At 51.4% G+C, this 16,174-nt stretch overlaps 1 protein-coding gene across 1 annotated transcript in view; it reads right to left on the reverse strand.

The window, feature by feature from the left end:
* Positions 1–1,233: 1,233 nt before the first annotated feature.
* Positions 1,234–16,174, reverse strand: part of LOC144942066 (cadherin-13-like) — a 33,893-nt gene continuing 18,952 nt past the window's right edge. The window contains exons 10-17 of the mRNA XM_078868725.1: positions 15,291–15,539; positions 12,817–12,938; positions 11,172–11,270; positions 8,950–9,183; positions 6,793–6,855; positions 5,496–5,561; positions 4,768–4,905; positions 1,234–4,452 (exon numbers count right to left, since the gene is read on the reverse strand). Of these exons, the coding sequence (XP_078724851.1) occupies positions 4,339–4,452; positions 4,768–4,905; positions 5,496–5,561; positions 6,793–6,855; positions 8,950–9,183; positions 11,172–11,270; positions 12,817–12,938; positions 15,291–15,539 (1,085 nt within the window). The 3' untranslated portion in view covers positions 1,234–4,338. The remainder of the gene's footprint in view (positions 4,453–4,767; positions 4,906–5,495; positions 5,562–6,792; positions 6,856–8,949; positions 9,184–11,171; positions 11,271–12,816; positions 12,939–15,290; positions 15,540–16,174) is intronic.

Raw genomic sequence — 16,174 nt, forward strand, 5'->3', positions numbered from 1 at the left:
GTTAAGTTGTTAAAATACCAAACTGAAACCTTTCACGAGGAAGCATGTCTGCATTAACCACAATACTTGTGGTCAAAATGCAAACAAAAAACACGCTCTGATAATATATGCATTGTCTTTGAAACTGATTGGTCCACACCAGAGACAGCTTTCTTTTGAGCCTCATCTCAAACGGTGTTAGACCAGAGGACACCAAAAGGCGTACTATAGTAATAGAGCAAGTGCAGAATCACTGAACCGGAATTGATAGCTTGAAAGCATTTAGCGCGGGGCCCTGAAAATTGCGGGGCCCATAGCATATGCTACTGTTGCTACGAGGATAATCCGGCACTGAATGTAACGCACTCAGCACGTGCGCGCATCGCTGCACGCGTCTTAGCCGCCGTCCCTGTCGTTGAGCCCGTCAGCCACGTGGACGCCTCGATGGCGAACCGCGTTTGGGGGCGAACCGGCGGACTGGAAATTCAGTGTCAGAGGGCCACCGGCATTGGGGGCGGGAAGAGGAATGGAGACGGGGTTTTTTGTTGACTAAAGTTTGTACACACGCAGGGAATGGAGAGCGACTCGGTATCCTTTGGTATAATAACAAGGGGGTGTGGATCATGTAGAATAAGTTGAACTAAGAGTGAGGGGGTGATAGTTTCGGACGCAGGAACGCAACCCTATTTGTCCCATAAGGTCTGTTATTTGTCGAACACGGTTTTGCCGAACGCGGCATTTTCCAGGAATGTCACTCCCGACTGTAAACATCATCTTTACCGGGGCTGATTTTGAGGCCATGAAAATTTCAAATATGGCATTTGAAAAAAAAAAGCATTGTCCTCTTTGTAGACCACACCTTTCCACTCCACGTCAGTCATGATGATTTTTGGACGAAATTCCATCTCGCGGGCCAGTGTAGGTTGAAGGGAAGATTGGGACAGGGGGGCCTCGGACTGGTTAAGACAGAACTCGTCACCGATGTTAGCCGTGATCAGGAATCCTGCTGGGGTCACTGGGCTTGTAACGCAGCACGCCCACAACTGCACCACTGCCGCACAAACAAATCAACATCTTCAACAACAAAAACCTCGCGGCAATATGAACGGAAAATAACTCAAACATGTGACGATAAAAAAGGGTTCTTTATTTTCTTTTTCAGACGATTTTGTTCTTCCTTTCCTACCGCTGAGCCACGCGCACGTCGCCTCTGCTCATTGATCGGTTCAGCTCCAGGTACGGCGTGACGCAAAGAGAGATAGAGGCGCGATTTATTCACACTCAAGTAAAAAATATTATCCAGTCGTGATCTCGCGAGGCTCGAAGCCGCACGCGACGAGAAAGCGCAGACAAACGCGATAACACGCCAACAACACGGGAACGTGTCAAAACACGTGAGAACTTGGACAACCCTATCGATCTGAGAGGCAAGCTGCCGATTTCTAAACTCTTATGAACCGCATACCGATTTTCAAAGCAAAAATTGCATCAGACTGTAGAGTCCCTAGCAGTGGTGCTAGCAAGCAGTTGCAGGGCTAGACCTTGAACTATTTTTCACCACTTAATCTGGCAGGGCTGGCAACTGTGGAGAACATCAACCAACAGTCGCACGAGGCACACCGTGCTGCCCATTAAACCCTCGCCACTGAACGCTATGTACAATTGCGGCCCTTTCCCCATAGATAAAAAAAAACGAACGATGAAAAGAACGGCAAGTTTAACAATGTAGTGAATTGAAAATATTACACCGTGGCCATCTGACAAAAAAAATAACTATGACTGCTGCGTGACTCAAACGCCCTACAAAAATGGGTTTAGGATTGAGCTTTTCGTGAGATTTTGGGTTTACGCCATTCAAGTCCGTATCCCATATGGATCAGTGTGAATCTCATTATAATCAGTGTGAATGTCACAACGTGAATCGCACTGCAGCCAGTGTGAAAGTCAGAGCTTGAATCCCACTGAAATTCGGGTGAATATCACTGCCTGAATCGCACTTAAATGACTGTGAATGTCAGTGTGAATCCCACTGCAAACAGCATGAATGTCAGCCTGAATCCCACCGAAATCAGTGTGGATGTCAGAGCCTGAATCCCACTGCAGCCAGTCTGAATGTCACAGCTTGAATCCCACTGTAATCAGGAGTAAAACCTGCAGTGTGAATCCCACAATGATTCAAATGTCAATCCCACTCCGACAAGATTCCTTTTGGCGAGTCAGGTTTTTGTGTGGCTCCTGCACGCTTCCACGCGATCTGACGCTGTCAGCCACCTCTCACCCGCGACAGCAAAACAACAACGGCAGCAGCAGCAGCAGCGAGAGCAGCGGCCGCACGACGTCAAGTAAAACAAACCCATAACTTAGATCTACCAACAACCCGCAACATCAAACACACAAGGGCACTCGGGAGCATCGTGCCCTCCCCACTCACTCCCACAACACCGACGGCCACTTGCAGCCGGCACCTCCCGTCGCCACCCCCAGCCCCCCTGCCACCGCCCCACAATCTCTCTCCCACTGATGGAATCTCCCAGAATGGTATAAGTCTGGGACGATGAGTGGGACGAGTCATTGAATCTGCTGCAAATCGCTGCGTCGGCATCGGCCAAAAAAGCACAAATAACAACAAAAAAACCTCATACACGTTCTTCAATAATACCGCGTGTGGCCTTGAAAGGAGAACTATGTAATAGGCGACGTTTTGGGCAATGGCCCTTCATATCACATACATCAAATTCAAATGTGCTATGAAGAAGGGTCATTGCCCGAAACGTCGCCTATTATATTTATTTTAGGGCCACAGCATTATTGCCGAACGTGTTGAAAAATTGCAATCGACTGCTTTATACAAGGGTGGCTTTCATTGTCGACCGCCCCCCATATCCCGTCTCCTGAAAGCGGGAAACCCCCAACAAGCCACTCCCAAAGGGACTCGGCTGATGATCAATAATGCCATCACCATCGCCAAGTCCATCACCTCCCGTCCAGCGGCACACGCGGATAAGAGGCGACATTTTTTTCCCCAACTACGTTGGAGTTATCCGATTGGTCGAGTGACCGAACAGATAGTGAGTAGAGTAAATCGATGGCTTCAATAATCGAATATCCTGGGTCCAATCTGACTTCAACTTCCAAGAGTTTAAGGCATATTGAAATCTTCGTCAAGTTGTTTTAATCATTTAGCATATTCAATGTTTAAATAATAATAGCAATAATTATATTTATTTACCCACAAATCCTAGGATTATTGACCAATTTTTTCTTTGCGGAATAATTTTGTTTCATGTTGTAGCAAGCCGGCAGTGGCCAGAGAAGACCCTCCACACATGCAAGGGGATGACGGATAGCGAGGTTTTCACACGTGAGTTCACATCCCATTTTTTACTCCGCCATCTCCTGGCCACCTGCGCCATTCGGGAGTTCCGCAGATCTCCGCGTGATCCCAGGAGCTCTTTCCACCGACGCGCTCGTTCGCAGGCGCGTGCCGTGGACTCATCGCATCGTGCTCTGACCTCACGCCCTCCTTCTCCTCCATCCGTCCTCCACGGCCAAAGGGAAACGACCGTAATTTTTGTCTTATTTTTTTAACAAACTATTATCTATTCGTCGGTCAAAATTTCCCACGATGTTTTTCATTTAAAAATTAACTTATTAACACAAAGCCCAGACAAGTGAGCTACCCGACGGTCGCCGCCGGATCGCTGGTTTCGCTCTGCCGCATCGACATTGCCGACATCGTGGCGGCTTCCCCGGGTGGCCCAGGTGAAAGTGCGTCGCTCACTCCTGCCCACTGAGGGGGGTCCCTTTGCTTGGCTAAGGCCCAGGTGGGGGTGCCGTGGTCACCAGGGGCCGAGCCCGCTAGTCCGGTACGCGGGGTTGCCAGCGGGGGTGCAAAATCGCGGTGTACGAGGAGTGCTGGGATCGGGGGTCTGTGTAGCGAGACCCCACGGTTAGAATAGGAAAGGGGTTAGAGTTTTGCAACGTGGGTAGAAGAGCCGAGCGCGGATGTGGAGTGTGCAGGCGGTGCAACTGCAACGGGGCCCACAGACCAGAGGGGCTCAGGCACTGGGCTCCGAAGAGGAGGGGATATTGGACAGGGGGCCGCATTTCATTCTTTACACCAGGGCCCATGCCAACCATGAGGGGTTGGGGTACATGGGATCTAGGGGTTAGCATTGGGGGATGGGGGTGCGGGGTGTGGGAAGCTGGGGTTAGCACGGAAGGAAGCTGGGGTTAGCATGAAGGGAGAGTTGTGGTTAATAAGGGGAGGGGAGTTGTGGTGCATGTAGCTGGGACCTGGGACGTGATATTATTTAAAGGAAGTTGGGCGACACAGCGTGAGAAGGGAGAGCCGGGCCGTTACAGCATGTCTTGGCACACAAGGGAGAACTGGGAGCCGCCCATGGTGCCCTCCTGGTTGAAGATGAGCAGTGTGTCCGGAGCAGCCACATCTTGGTCCAGGATCTTGAGGCTCTGCAAACGACCAATCGGAGACCGACAAATATAAACAACCAATCGAGAGATGGCGAAACGACAGCCAATGAGGGACGGCCAATGATCGAGCAATTGTTGAGACAATCAACAATCAGAGAATGACAAACACCAATCAAAGACCAACAAATAAAAATCAGCAATCAGAAACCATAAATAACCAACCAGTCACTGAACCAAACATAAAGCAAAATAACCGACGACAGCTAAGTGGGTGTCGCGTAGGTGTCATGGGTTAAAGGCTCGGGGTTGGGATAACAGAACGGGGATTGAGGGTAGGGGTCATTGAGTTCTGACCTCTGTCATGAAGTAGGCTGTGTCTCCTCCGCCCTGGCCCATCTGCCCCCCACTCTCCATTAAGGCCATGTCCGAGTGTTCCATGGTTTCCCCAGAGTACTCTGCAAAGCCACCCTGGAGCTGCTGCTGCTGCTGCATCTGTAGTTAGAGAAAATGGGCAGATATAAAACATGTTATTATCATATTATCACCTTTCTTATCATCATAACTACCATGCCCATTGTAATAATTGTACACGGCATTATTGTCACCGTATTACTTATATTCATCGCTGTCATCATCATCATCGTCATCACTGTCATCATCATTGTCTCTTGAGCAGGACACGTCGCTAGAAGAGACGATGACTGGTGGTCGATATTAACGACAGAGTGGAAGTCAAATGACAGAAGGCGCTCAAGAAAGAACGTCCCCCCCACCGCCCCGCCCCCCCCGTTCAGGTGCTGCATGGCTTCCTTGTGTTGCATGACCGTAAGAGATTGCTCAGGGAGGAATTCATTCATTTAGCAGTGGACAGATCACGGCCAACAAGGTCACCAAGACAAAGGTGCATGCTGCGCTACGAGCCCGGTGACACGAGTTCGATTCTCACTCGCGCCCAGTGGCAATTATCTGAACTGGTCCTGGGCCAGTCCCTAGGTCGGCTCAGTCTCAGATGTGTACCCGGTGCAGTGTGTAAATATCGCCACTTGGGAGACAAAGGCGAAAGGCCAAGGTCAGAAACTTACGTCTATACCGCCGTTGACGCAAGATCCACGTGCGAGCGTGGTGATTGGCCACCCGCCACCACCGCCCTGCGCGCGTACGGACAACACAGAGACAACGGTCAGCCTGTGTGGCAACGCTGGAGCGAGTCACAGTTAGCGAGCACCTATTAACCCCTTTTCCATTCCGATGATGTATACGTACGTCATTGGAACGGAATCAGAAGAAAAAATAAAATAACTTTATGGGTACTGAGGCTCCATAAAGCCAGGCGGGAGGGCGTGGCACAGTTTGGCGCCAGCTATCATAGAGTGCGGTCGTGTCGCTACGGTTCTCTGCGGTGAGTACACGGTCTTTAAAAAAATTGGAGATCCGCCTATATAAATAAAATTCATGTCAACTGCTTGCGTGTTCTGAGATTCACCGGCGAACGGGACCCCCCACGCTGCAACTTGCGAACGTCTGGGAACGGGAAAGAGTCAAGGCCGCAGGTGTAATGGCCGAGGCTAACAACAAAGTGGCAGCCAAAGGAGGAAGTGCGTCCGAGAGGATGTCCCACGTAGCGCGTGGTGTGATGAGATGGGCTCAGAATCTTTATTTATCCTGCAGAAATCCAATGAACTATACAGCTATACTCTTTGGTTCTTTCGGTAAAGTCACGTAGTTAATTTTATTTTATTCATTTCTACCTACTGACTTTACGGAAAGAACCAAAGAGTATGGATTTCTGCAGTCACGAAAGCTTCAAATCGAGCTATGCAGCTCTTTTTCACAGACGTCCAGTATTTCACAGGTGTCTGGGCTCGTGGGCACAAGCTCGCCGACGGATTGTTGCGTCGCAAGAGTCAGGGATGGAGATGCCTTGCCAAGAACCTTCAGCGGATAATTAATGAGTTGAATTCTTTGATTACATTTGTTCTTCCCAGAAAAAGCCTCATTTTGATTGTCTTGACTTTTACAGGGAGGCCCTGCCATAGTGTCCGCAGTAAGGGGCGATGATGAGTGCTACGCATCATCCCACATTTAATAATTTGGTTGATGGTGACGATGACGGAAACCACTTTCCACCAATTTTTGGCAACAAAAACCGGCCCGGTCATCAGAAAATGGTGGCGATTGGGATATGTTTTGGTAAAGGTTGATGCTGCCATTACTTCTGGTTGAACCTGTTGATTGACAATGATAGTGATGATAATTCTGCGTATGATGATGACAATTTACGCGTATTTACGATGACGACAACATTGATGAAATATGAATATGAGGATGATGACGTTTATGATGATGCTCATGATGATGATTGGCTGTGTCATGCCGTACCGCATTGACCATGTAGCCCGAGCCGTCCATCTCAGTGTCTGATACAGAGCTGTGGAAGGTGCCCTGGGAGAGACAAACACGGCAGAGGGGGGGGCGAGAAATGTGTTCATCAAACCTGTCGTAGATTCAATGAATAATGACAGCAGACTCGTGTCCGAGATCAGCATACACGTTCAAAAGCCAAGTTAAAAAGTCATGCCCAAAGAGCAATGATGTCATGCCATTCTATGACATCATGCTACAATGCAATGACGCAATCCACACATCATGTGACTCCCCAACAATACCAACCCACTCAACTACCCGCTCAATGAGCCCATCACTCAACCAGCCACTCAACTACTACTCAATCAACTAACCGCTCAAACACACAACTAAATACCCAGTCACCCACTTAAACAACAACTCAAACACTCGATCGCTCAATCAGCCACTCAAAACAGCCAAACACTCAACCACATTATCAAACATCCAAATAACCAATCTATATATATAAAATCGCAAATCTGTCTGTCTGTCTGTGTGTGTGTCTGTCTGTCTGTGTGTCGCCGGACCATACGCAGTTTCATTGGACGAAATGTGAGGGATTTGCGAGACACGATTGGTCCGTTTGGTTTTCCACGGCGGTTGCCCCTGGCAACGGGTAGCGACGCATTCGCTGCGGGGTGGACGCCATTTTTAATTCCCGTTAAAAATATGCGCACGCATTAACACGCGACTCTGAGGTAAATTCATCAAAGTTTCACGTCCTCTTCACTCCCCCCCCCACCCCAATGTGTGCAATTACTATTATAGGGTCGGTAGATTATAAAATTATAGCGATTAGACAGTATTATTGTAGCGCGGGGGGGGGGGGGGTAACGGCCCCAGTACCCAGCCTCAGCCGGGTGGGCAATCTAGGCGAGGCTGGAGGCTCTGCACGGTACTAGGCCTCGACACCCCACCCGTGTCAAGCGACGACTTTGTGGTATAAACTCGATATACCCAGCGTTGCCCGGGGGGAAAATACATTTAAAATCTTCTGAAAACTTTCAAACATTACATACCAATGAAAAAACAACTGTGTAATTACTTTTAAACCCGACGCGCCAAGAATCGATTCTTTAAATGTTGACTGTACAAATAGTCATTAAGCTGGGTGAGCGTACTGGCAGTCTATAATGTAGACTGTAGCCTGGTTATTAAGCTGGGTGGGTGTACTGGCAGTCTATAATGTAGACTGTAGCCTGGTTATTAAGTAAAGTGAGTCAATTTGTAACACGTAGGCTTTCGCGACCATTATTCATAAACAACGTTATTGGGTTTAGATCGCCTTATTTATTAATGTGTTGTAACCCTCCACCACCCGACACGGCCAATCAGTAAAAAAGTGTCACGTTGATAAAAGACTAATAGTTGGTAGTGAGGGGAACATTTTATTTTGCGTTCAAAATGCTTTAAAAATACACTAAACGCTCAGGTAAATTCTTCACTGCGTGATGTCCCCCCCCACCCCGATGCGTGCAGTGATTACTACTATACATTTGCTAGATGCTACCACTATAGGCCGTAGATATTACTGCACAGCGGCCGAGGAGATCGTGGCTGGGGGGGAGGGGTAGCAGGCCATCTGTGTATATATGTAAGGTTATTAAGAAATATATTTTTCACCCGGGCAACGCCGGGTACTTCTGCTAGTATACTTGTATGATGATGATGATGAAGGCAATGATTACAGAGATAATGAAGATAACTCTCATGGTGGTGACGAGTGCTGCTGATGGGTTCACTGTTCGAGATGACTCATTAATGAAATGCATTTTAGATGATTTGCCTGCTAGAAATGTCCACATGATAATTCACTTTGTTGAGCTATCATTTGTGGCCAGGTCACTTCTGAAAAAGAACTGACAGCTCAGTGAGCCTTACCTGGTAAAATAAAAAGAGTTGAGTTTACATTTATACATTTTTAGTGATTTGCTTATCTTTTCCTATACTTTGCATTCCTATCGGGTTTTTTTTGTATTGTTTGTTGTTGTAACTTTCTGACCCGCCCCCCCGCTACTGGGCATCCGTGAAAAAAAAGATGAGCTTTGCAGCTCATCGGATTTCTCCAGGATACATTTTTTTTCTTAAATCTGATTCTGATCTTGACGACGACGACCACGGAGCGCTCACCATTTGTCCGTTGCTCATGTTTCCAGCCGCGCTGTTCTCCACGTAAGCGCCGCCTCTCATCGCTCCGGCCCCTCCGCCCGCTCCGGCCCCCATGCCTGCCCCGAAGCCCGCCCCTGCAGCTGCCCCTGCAGCTACCCCTGCAGCTGCCCCTGCCGCTCCGGCGCTCTTGGCGAACGACCGGCCCTGGTTGAGTCCGGACTCGCTCTCCGTCACGGTCTCCACCTGGTTCACGTACTGCCGGCGGAAGTGGGAATGGGACGTCGTCAACAAGCCGGAGAGCCACTCCGGTAAGCGAGGCCTGCTGCTGCCCTGCAGGCGAAGCTAATGCATTTCCCGAGAGACTCAACCAGGACCCATGTATGGTGAGCCGACAGCAAATCTGTTCACTCAGCTAGCCCTACCCACACAGGCAGTGACCTCCTCACCCTGTGTGGCAATGGACCCACACCCACTGCTCTTCGGCCCTGCCAGCCCCACCCACTGCTCAGGTAGCCCCTTCCACTGCTCAGGTAGCCCCTCCCACTGCTCAGGTAGCCCCTCCCACTGCCCAGATAACCCCTCCCACTGCCCAGATAGCCCCTCCCACTGCTCAGGTAGCCCCTTCCACTGCTCAGGTAGCCCCTTCCACTGCTCAGGTAGCCCCTTCCACTGCTCAGGTAGCCCCACCCACTGCTTAGGTAGCCCCTCCCACTGCCCAGATAACCCCTCCCACTGCCCAGATAGCCCCTCTTACTGCCCAGATAGCCCCACCCACTGCTCAGGTAACCCCTCTTACTGCCCAGATAGCCCCTCCCACTGCTCAGGTAACCCCTATTACTGCCCAGAAAGCCCCACCCACTGCTCAGGTAACCCCTCTTACTGCCCAGATAGCCCCTCCCACTGCTCAGGTAACCCTCTCTTACTGCCCAGATAGCCCCACCCACTGCTCAGGTAACTCCACCCACTGCTCAGGTAGCCCCTCCCACTGCCCAGATAGCCCCTCCCACTGCCCAGATAGACCCTCCCACTGCCCAGCTAGCCCCACCCACTGCTCAGGTAACCCCTCTTACTGCCCAGATAGCCCCTCCCACTGCCCAGCTAGCCCCTCCCACTGCTCAGGTAGCCCCTCCCACTGCCCAGATAGCCCCTCCCACTGCCCAGATAGCCCCACCCACTGCTCAGGTAACCCCTCTTACTGCCCAGATAGCCCCTCCCACTGCCCAGATAGCCCCTCCTACTGCCCAGCTAGCCCCTCCCACTGCTCAGATAGCCCCTCCCACTGCCCAGATAGCCCCTCCCACTGCCCAGCTAGCCCCTCCCACTGCTCAGGTAACCCCTCTTACTGCCCAGATAGCCCCACCCACTGCTCAGGTAACTCCACCCACTGCTCAGGTAACTCCACCCACTACCCACATAGCCCCTCCCACTGCCCAGATAGCCCTTCCCACTGCTCAGGGAAACCCACCGGCTGCTCACAATGTTCTGGCACTGGGACAGCCTTTATTAAAACCACGGGGGCTGTCAAACAACAACAGCAACATACAACAACGATTAACAACAACAGCAAACACAACAATAAGCCTTGCTTGGGCTCCAGCACTGATGGACAGTTGTACAGGTCCTGGCTGGGAAGAGTCAGTCTCATGAGTCTCACACACACTGATCCCCCATATAGCCTCTAACAACCCACTGGGGCAAGTGCTGTTAAGCGAACACCTATGAAGACCGACATGACACACGAGGTGAGTGGTGTAGCTAAGCACCACGTCAGACTGCCTTTCTCTACCTACTTGTGAACTTTATAAACTACACAAGGTACCTATTTGAGGCTGAGACAACCTAGCGGAAGCCAAGACCTGTTCAGATATTCGCCACTATGTTGGTCCTCAGTAGGAGATGGAACTCGGGTCGCCGAGTGTGTGGCGTAGTGTCCTAACCACTACAACTATTGCTCCGCACCAGCGAATCACTCAGAAAGACAAAGATTATCCCTATAGCCTTAACAGACTGTTGGGGAAAATACTGTTTAGCGAGCACCTACGAAGGCCAGCACAGCACACGAGGGGGTGGGTGGCCGGCACCACGCCCGGTCGCCTTTGTCTCCCAAGCGGAGATGTTTACACACCGCACCAGGTACACATCTGAGACTGATTCGACCTAGGGGAGGCCCAGGACCAGTTCAGATAATCTCCACTGGGCGCGAGTGAGAATCGAACTCGTGTCACTGGGCTCGTAGCGCGCACCTTTGACTTGGTGACCTTGCCGGAGGAGAAGTTGGCGCTGGCGGAGCTTTTTGTGACGAGCGGAACGATCTCGCTGTGTCCTTGCATCCCGCCCAGTGCCTGTGTGCGCGTGCGCGTATATTAGTTTATGTACGTGTGTGTTTGTGTGTGTGTATGTGTGTGTATTTGTGTGCGTGTATTTGTGTGCGTACGGGTGAGTGGGTATGTGTGTGCATGCACGTACATGCGCGTGTGTGTGTGCGCGCGTGTGAGACAGGAGAGAAACACAGGTGGACAAATTAGCAATGGGTCAGTTGGTACAGTTGCTTGTGGCTAGGGGGAGGGGGGGAGCAGCCTCCACAGGTGAAGCTGTATTCATCCATAAGTGGGTCCCCTGGGCATGACAGATAATGCCCCGCCTGGTCCTCACCTTTATGAGGAGACTTTAATAGAGTCAAGATTCTGCCTCTCCAAGCAAAAATAAAATTCTGCCTCTCCAAGCAAAAATAAAACATCGACCGAAGTTGTATCCGCAAGGGTTTGGCTGTACAGCAAAACTAATAGATCAGTTCTGACTTCATGGATTTCATCAGCAGGGTCATGCCTGTTATATCCCAATGCTGCTGAATAACACTGGGTGTAATGGACTAAAAAAGAACTAATACATTTTCCTGTATGTGACTAGATAAAAAATTAGGTCTGTTTGTTGTATTACTAAAAATGCTCCACCATATGCACGTGAGTTTCTGCGCGCTTATTTGCTTGCGTGTGTGTTTTTGTTGTTGTTTACGTGTTCAGTTTGTTCGGCAACCTCTGTTGCCGCCTTGTAACCCGGCGCCTAGGCAGGCAGCTGCCTCGCACGCAGCCCGTTTGGCTGTGTGGTGGTCACATGGGCCGTGTCAAACACGTACGCTCACGCACGCACGCACGGACACACGCACGCTCACGCGCGCTTGCACACCGGCAAGCTTCCCCTGTGCAGACTACATCGAATGTTGGGGCTGGTGTGGTTGGACAGGAGTGTTTGAGCAGGTGTGGTTGGCGAGCAACCAGCAAGGCCTTCAACACCACGTGCGCCCGGCCGCCTTTGTCACGACAGTGCCAAGGTTTTCACAGACCGCACCAGGTCTCATTCAAGGCCGAGTCGACCTAGGGGAGGCCCATAACCGGCTCTGATATCGATGTTAGTCATGGTCGTGGAATCAAATCTGGGAAGTCGGGTTCATAGCGCCGTGCAGTGCTAGCCACTATGCCACACTCATATAAAGTAACAACACCATCCCAACATTCTATCAAATACTTTTAAAAACCCAAAGTGTTTTTTTACATATCAAATCAGCCACAAGGTTTTCAGCAGCACTGGCTTCAAATACAAGCAAACTGGGTCGTTCGCAACATTCAGTCTCTCATCACGAGAGCTCGGCCAGATGTTGATAGGCAGGGACCCTCTCGTATGGATATGAGTCCCACAGTTTTACGAAGTCCGTATAGTTTTTTTGGCTAACGGAACGCGTAGAAAATATGTTATTTCATTATGCGGAGGGGCAGGTGATATGCGACGGGGGCGTATTGTCTCCTTATCTGTATTTCCGACCTTAATTGGGCGCTCGCTAACTCCCCGACCCGCCGATTCGCTAACTCGCCGACTCGTGCGGCCGTGGCTCACCTTGTCCTGCTCCTCCCCGCGCGTGGAGGTCGACAGGGAGCTCTTGGGAAGCTCCCCCATGAGTTTCCCGATGAGGGCCTGTTTCTTGCCGAACTTGCAGCAGCAGAGCAGCAGCAGGATTCCTGAAGAGTTCGGAGGGCAGGGCGAGGCACAAGGTCAGCCGGTGTGCTACAGGCGGTGTGTGCCACAGGCGGTGTGTGCCAGGCAGTGTGTGCCACAGGCGGTGTGCCACAGGCGGTGTGTGCCACAGGCGGTGTGCCACAGGTGGTGTGTGCCAGGCGGTGTTTGCCAGGCAGTGTGCGCCAGGCGGTGTGCCACAGGCGGTGTGTGCCACAGGCGGTGTGCCACAGGCAGTGTGTGCCACAGGCGGTGTTTGCCAGGCGGTGTGCCACAGGCGGTGTGTGCCAGGCGGTGTGTGCCAGCCGGTGTGCCACAGGCGGTGTGCCACAGGCGGTGTGCCACAGCCGGTGTGCGCCAGGCGGTGTGTGCCAGGCGGTGTGCCACAGGCGGTGTGTGCCAGGCGGTGTGTGCCAGGCGGTGTGCCACAGGCGGTGTGTGCCAGGCGGTGTGCCACAGCCGGTGTGTGCCACAGGCGGTGTGTGCCAGCCGGTGTGTGCCACAGGCGGTGTGTGCCAGGCGGTGTGTGCCAGGCGGTGTGCCACAGCCGGTGTGCCACAGCCGGTGTGTGCCACAGGCGGTGTGCCACAGGCGGTGTGTGCCAGCCGGTGTGTGCCACAGGCGGTGTGTGCCAGGCGGTGTGTGCCAGGCGGTGTGCGCCAGGCGGTGTGCCACAGCCGGTGTGCGCCAGGCAGTGTGCCACAGCCGGTGTGCCACAGGCGGTGTGCGCCAGGCGGTGTGCCACAGCCGGTGTGCACTATCCCGCGTGAGTTAGCTTCACCTTTCCCATCTCAACGACCAACCCGACTAATCGCATCGTTTTCTGGGAGCCATGCCCAGTGAGACCGTGTGTGAAAGACAGTGGCGGTTGGTGACAAGAAGTAATGTTAACAAGAAAGGTAATCAGAGGAGCCTACCATTGTATGCAGGTGTTAAGAGTGCAGCTCACAAGGGTGATGATGTAATTGGACAAACAGACATGGAGAGAGACACGAATACTCACAGACATCTTGACACACGGAGATACGGAAATACACACACAAACACACTTGGAGACACACAGACACGGAAACATTCGGAGACACAGACACACAGATATGAATACACTCACAGACAAATACCGAGGCAGAGACACACGGAGAAATGCAAACACCGACACGAATACACTCACACATTTGGGCAAATTCATGTCACGGATTATGGCAATGCTGCTTGTTTTTCTTGTTCTCGACAAGCCAAGGATAAGTGAGAGATTGTGGATTCTCTCTCAGCCAGGCCTACAGCTCGGTGCGACACGGCAGTCGACTTCAGAACCCTTCTACCGCACGCCGAGTTTCAAAGCAACGATTTCATAAACTTCTTGCAGAAAATGATAATTGTTTTTTTACCCTTTTATCTGGCAACAAAACTGACACCTTTTTTACAAGGAGTCATGTTTGCATAGACCACATTACCTGCAGTCATAATGCAAACAAAAAACACAACTCTGATCATGATATGCACTGTCCTTGAAATTGTTTGGTCAACACCCGAGACAGCTTTTCTTAGAGCCTAGTCTCACATGGACCCGATGACGCCAAAAGGCGCACAACTCAAAGACAATGCACCATCAGAGTATGAGAGCTCGGGGTAAGCATTTACACCATTGGAACCTCCTTTGCCAGTAGCAAAATATGATAATTGTTTTTACCCTTTTATCTGGCAACAAAACATTATCAGAGTTGTGTTTTTTTTGCATCCCGACCGCAGGTATTGTGGTCAATGCAAACATGACTCCTTGTAAAAAAAGGTGTCAGTTTTGTTGCCAGATAAAAGGGTAAAACAACAATTATCATATTTTGCTACTGGCAAAGGAGGTTCCAATGGTGTTCTTGTAGAAATGTAAACGTTTAAAATGACGCGGTGCGATTCACTTTGATATTCGGTCATCATCATCAAGATCCATGGGCAGATAGCCTGTAGGTGTCCACTGCACGTTTCATCATTTGTTTTCGCTTTCCTCTGTCTTGTGCCAATATGGCTCAAGTAGTGGGCACGTCTTTCTGGCACCATTCTCTGTTAGGTCTTCCTCTCTTTCCAGTTCCTTACATTTTTCCGAACAACAACACACTTTTAATATCCTGTTGTTGTCCATCCTACATATGTGTCCAAACAGTTCCAATTCCCTACTCCTCACTGCCCACATCATCAGGTTGTCTTCCTCTGCTGATAATCGGTATGCGGTACAAGCGGTGTAAACATCATTACCACGGGGCTCCACTTCCCTTCGCCGCGAGTGCCATGCCCACATTATGGACCCCATTAGTGGGAGGGGGGGGGTCGGTGGAGGGGGGGGGGGGGGTCCGCCCCCCACGTACCGAGCATGAGGAAGCCCAGAATCCCCGCGAGGATCCCTGCCAGGGCCCCGTCGGAGAGCCCCCCCCCGCGCGACCCCGTGATCCCGACGGCCTCGCAGGAGGGCTTGGAGGACCCCGCCTCGCAGGGGCACGACGACACGGTGACGTTGCGCACCTCGCCCAGGCCCAGCCGGTCGCGCACCATGAGCGGCACGGCGTGCACGCCACGGGGGATGCGCTGGGAGCGGTACTTGAGGACGGCGGAGGTGCCTGCGCGAGGGGGGAGATGGCGGTCACGAGACGCGTGCCCGAGGTTGGCCTCACACGCACAAAGACGAAGATTCCCCCGGCCGGTCTAGCCGATTGATAGACTGCGGAGGCAAGTGGTGTTAGCGAGCACACACACACAAAACAAATACAGAGATCCCCCGTATAGCCTTGGCAGACCATTAGGACAAGTGCTGTTAGCGATATTAGGAAGCCACTGGAGTGATGCACTTTTAAATCTAGATTTAAAGCTCATTTGTTTAGAAATGCTTTTGTGTTTAGTCTGTTGTCCTTCCCCCGCACTTCCGACTAGCACGGATGGCTACGTACAGTGCAAAATAAGTTCAACATGCATACATAGAGAGAACCTATGAAGGCCGGCACTGCACACGAGGGGGTGGGTGGCCAGCACCACGCTCGGCCGCCTTTGTCTCCCCAATGGCGATGTTTACACACCGCACCAGGGACTCATTTGAGGCCGAGTCGACCTAGGGGAGGCCCAGGACTGCTTCAGACAATCGCCACTCGGGTTGGCCGTGAGCGGGAATCGAACTCGGGTCGCTTGGTTTGTAGCACAGTATGTGAACCATTGCGCCACGGTTCCCCATGCACGCATCTCCCCATGCATCTCCCCATGT

Source organism: Lampetra fluviatilis, chromosome 26, assembly GCF_964198595.1.
Source record: "Lampetra fluviatilis chromosome 26, kcLamFluv1.1, whole genome shotgun sequence".
Lineage (NCBI taxonomy): Eukaryota > Metazoa > Chordata > Hyperoartia > Petromyzontiformes > Petromyzontidae > Lampetra > Lampetra fluviatilis.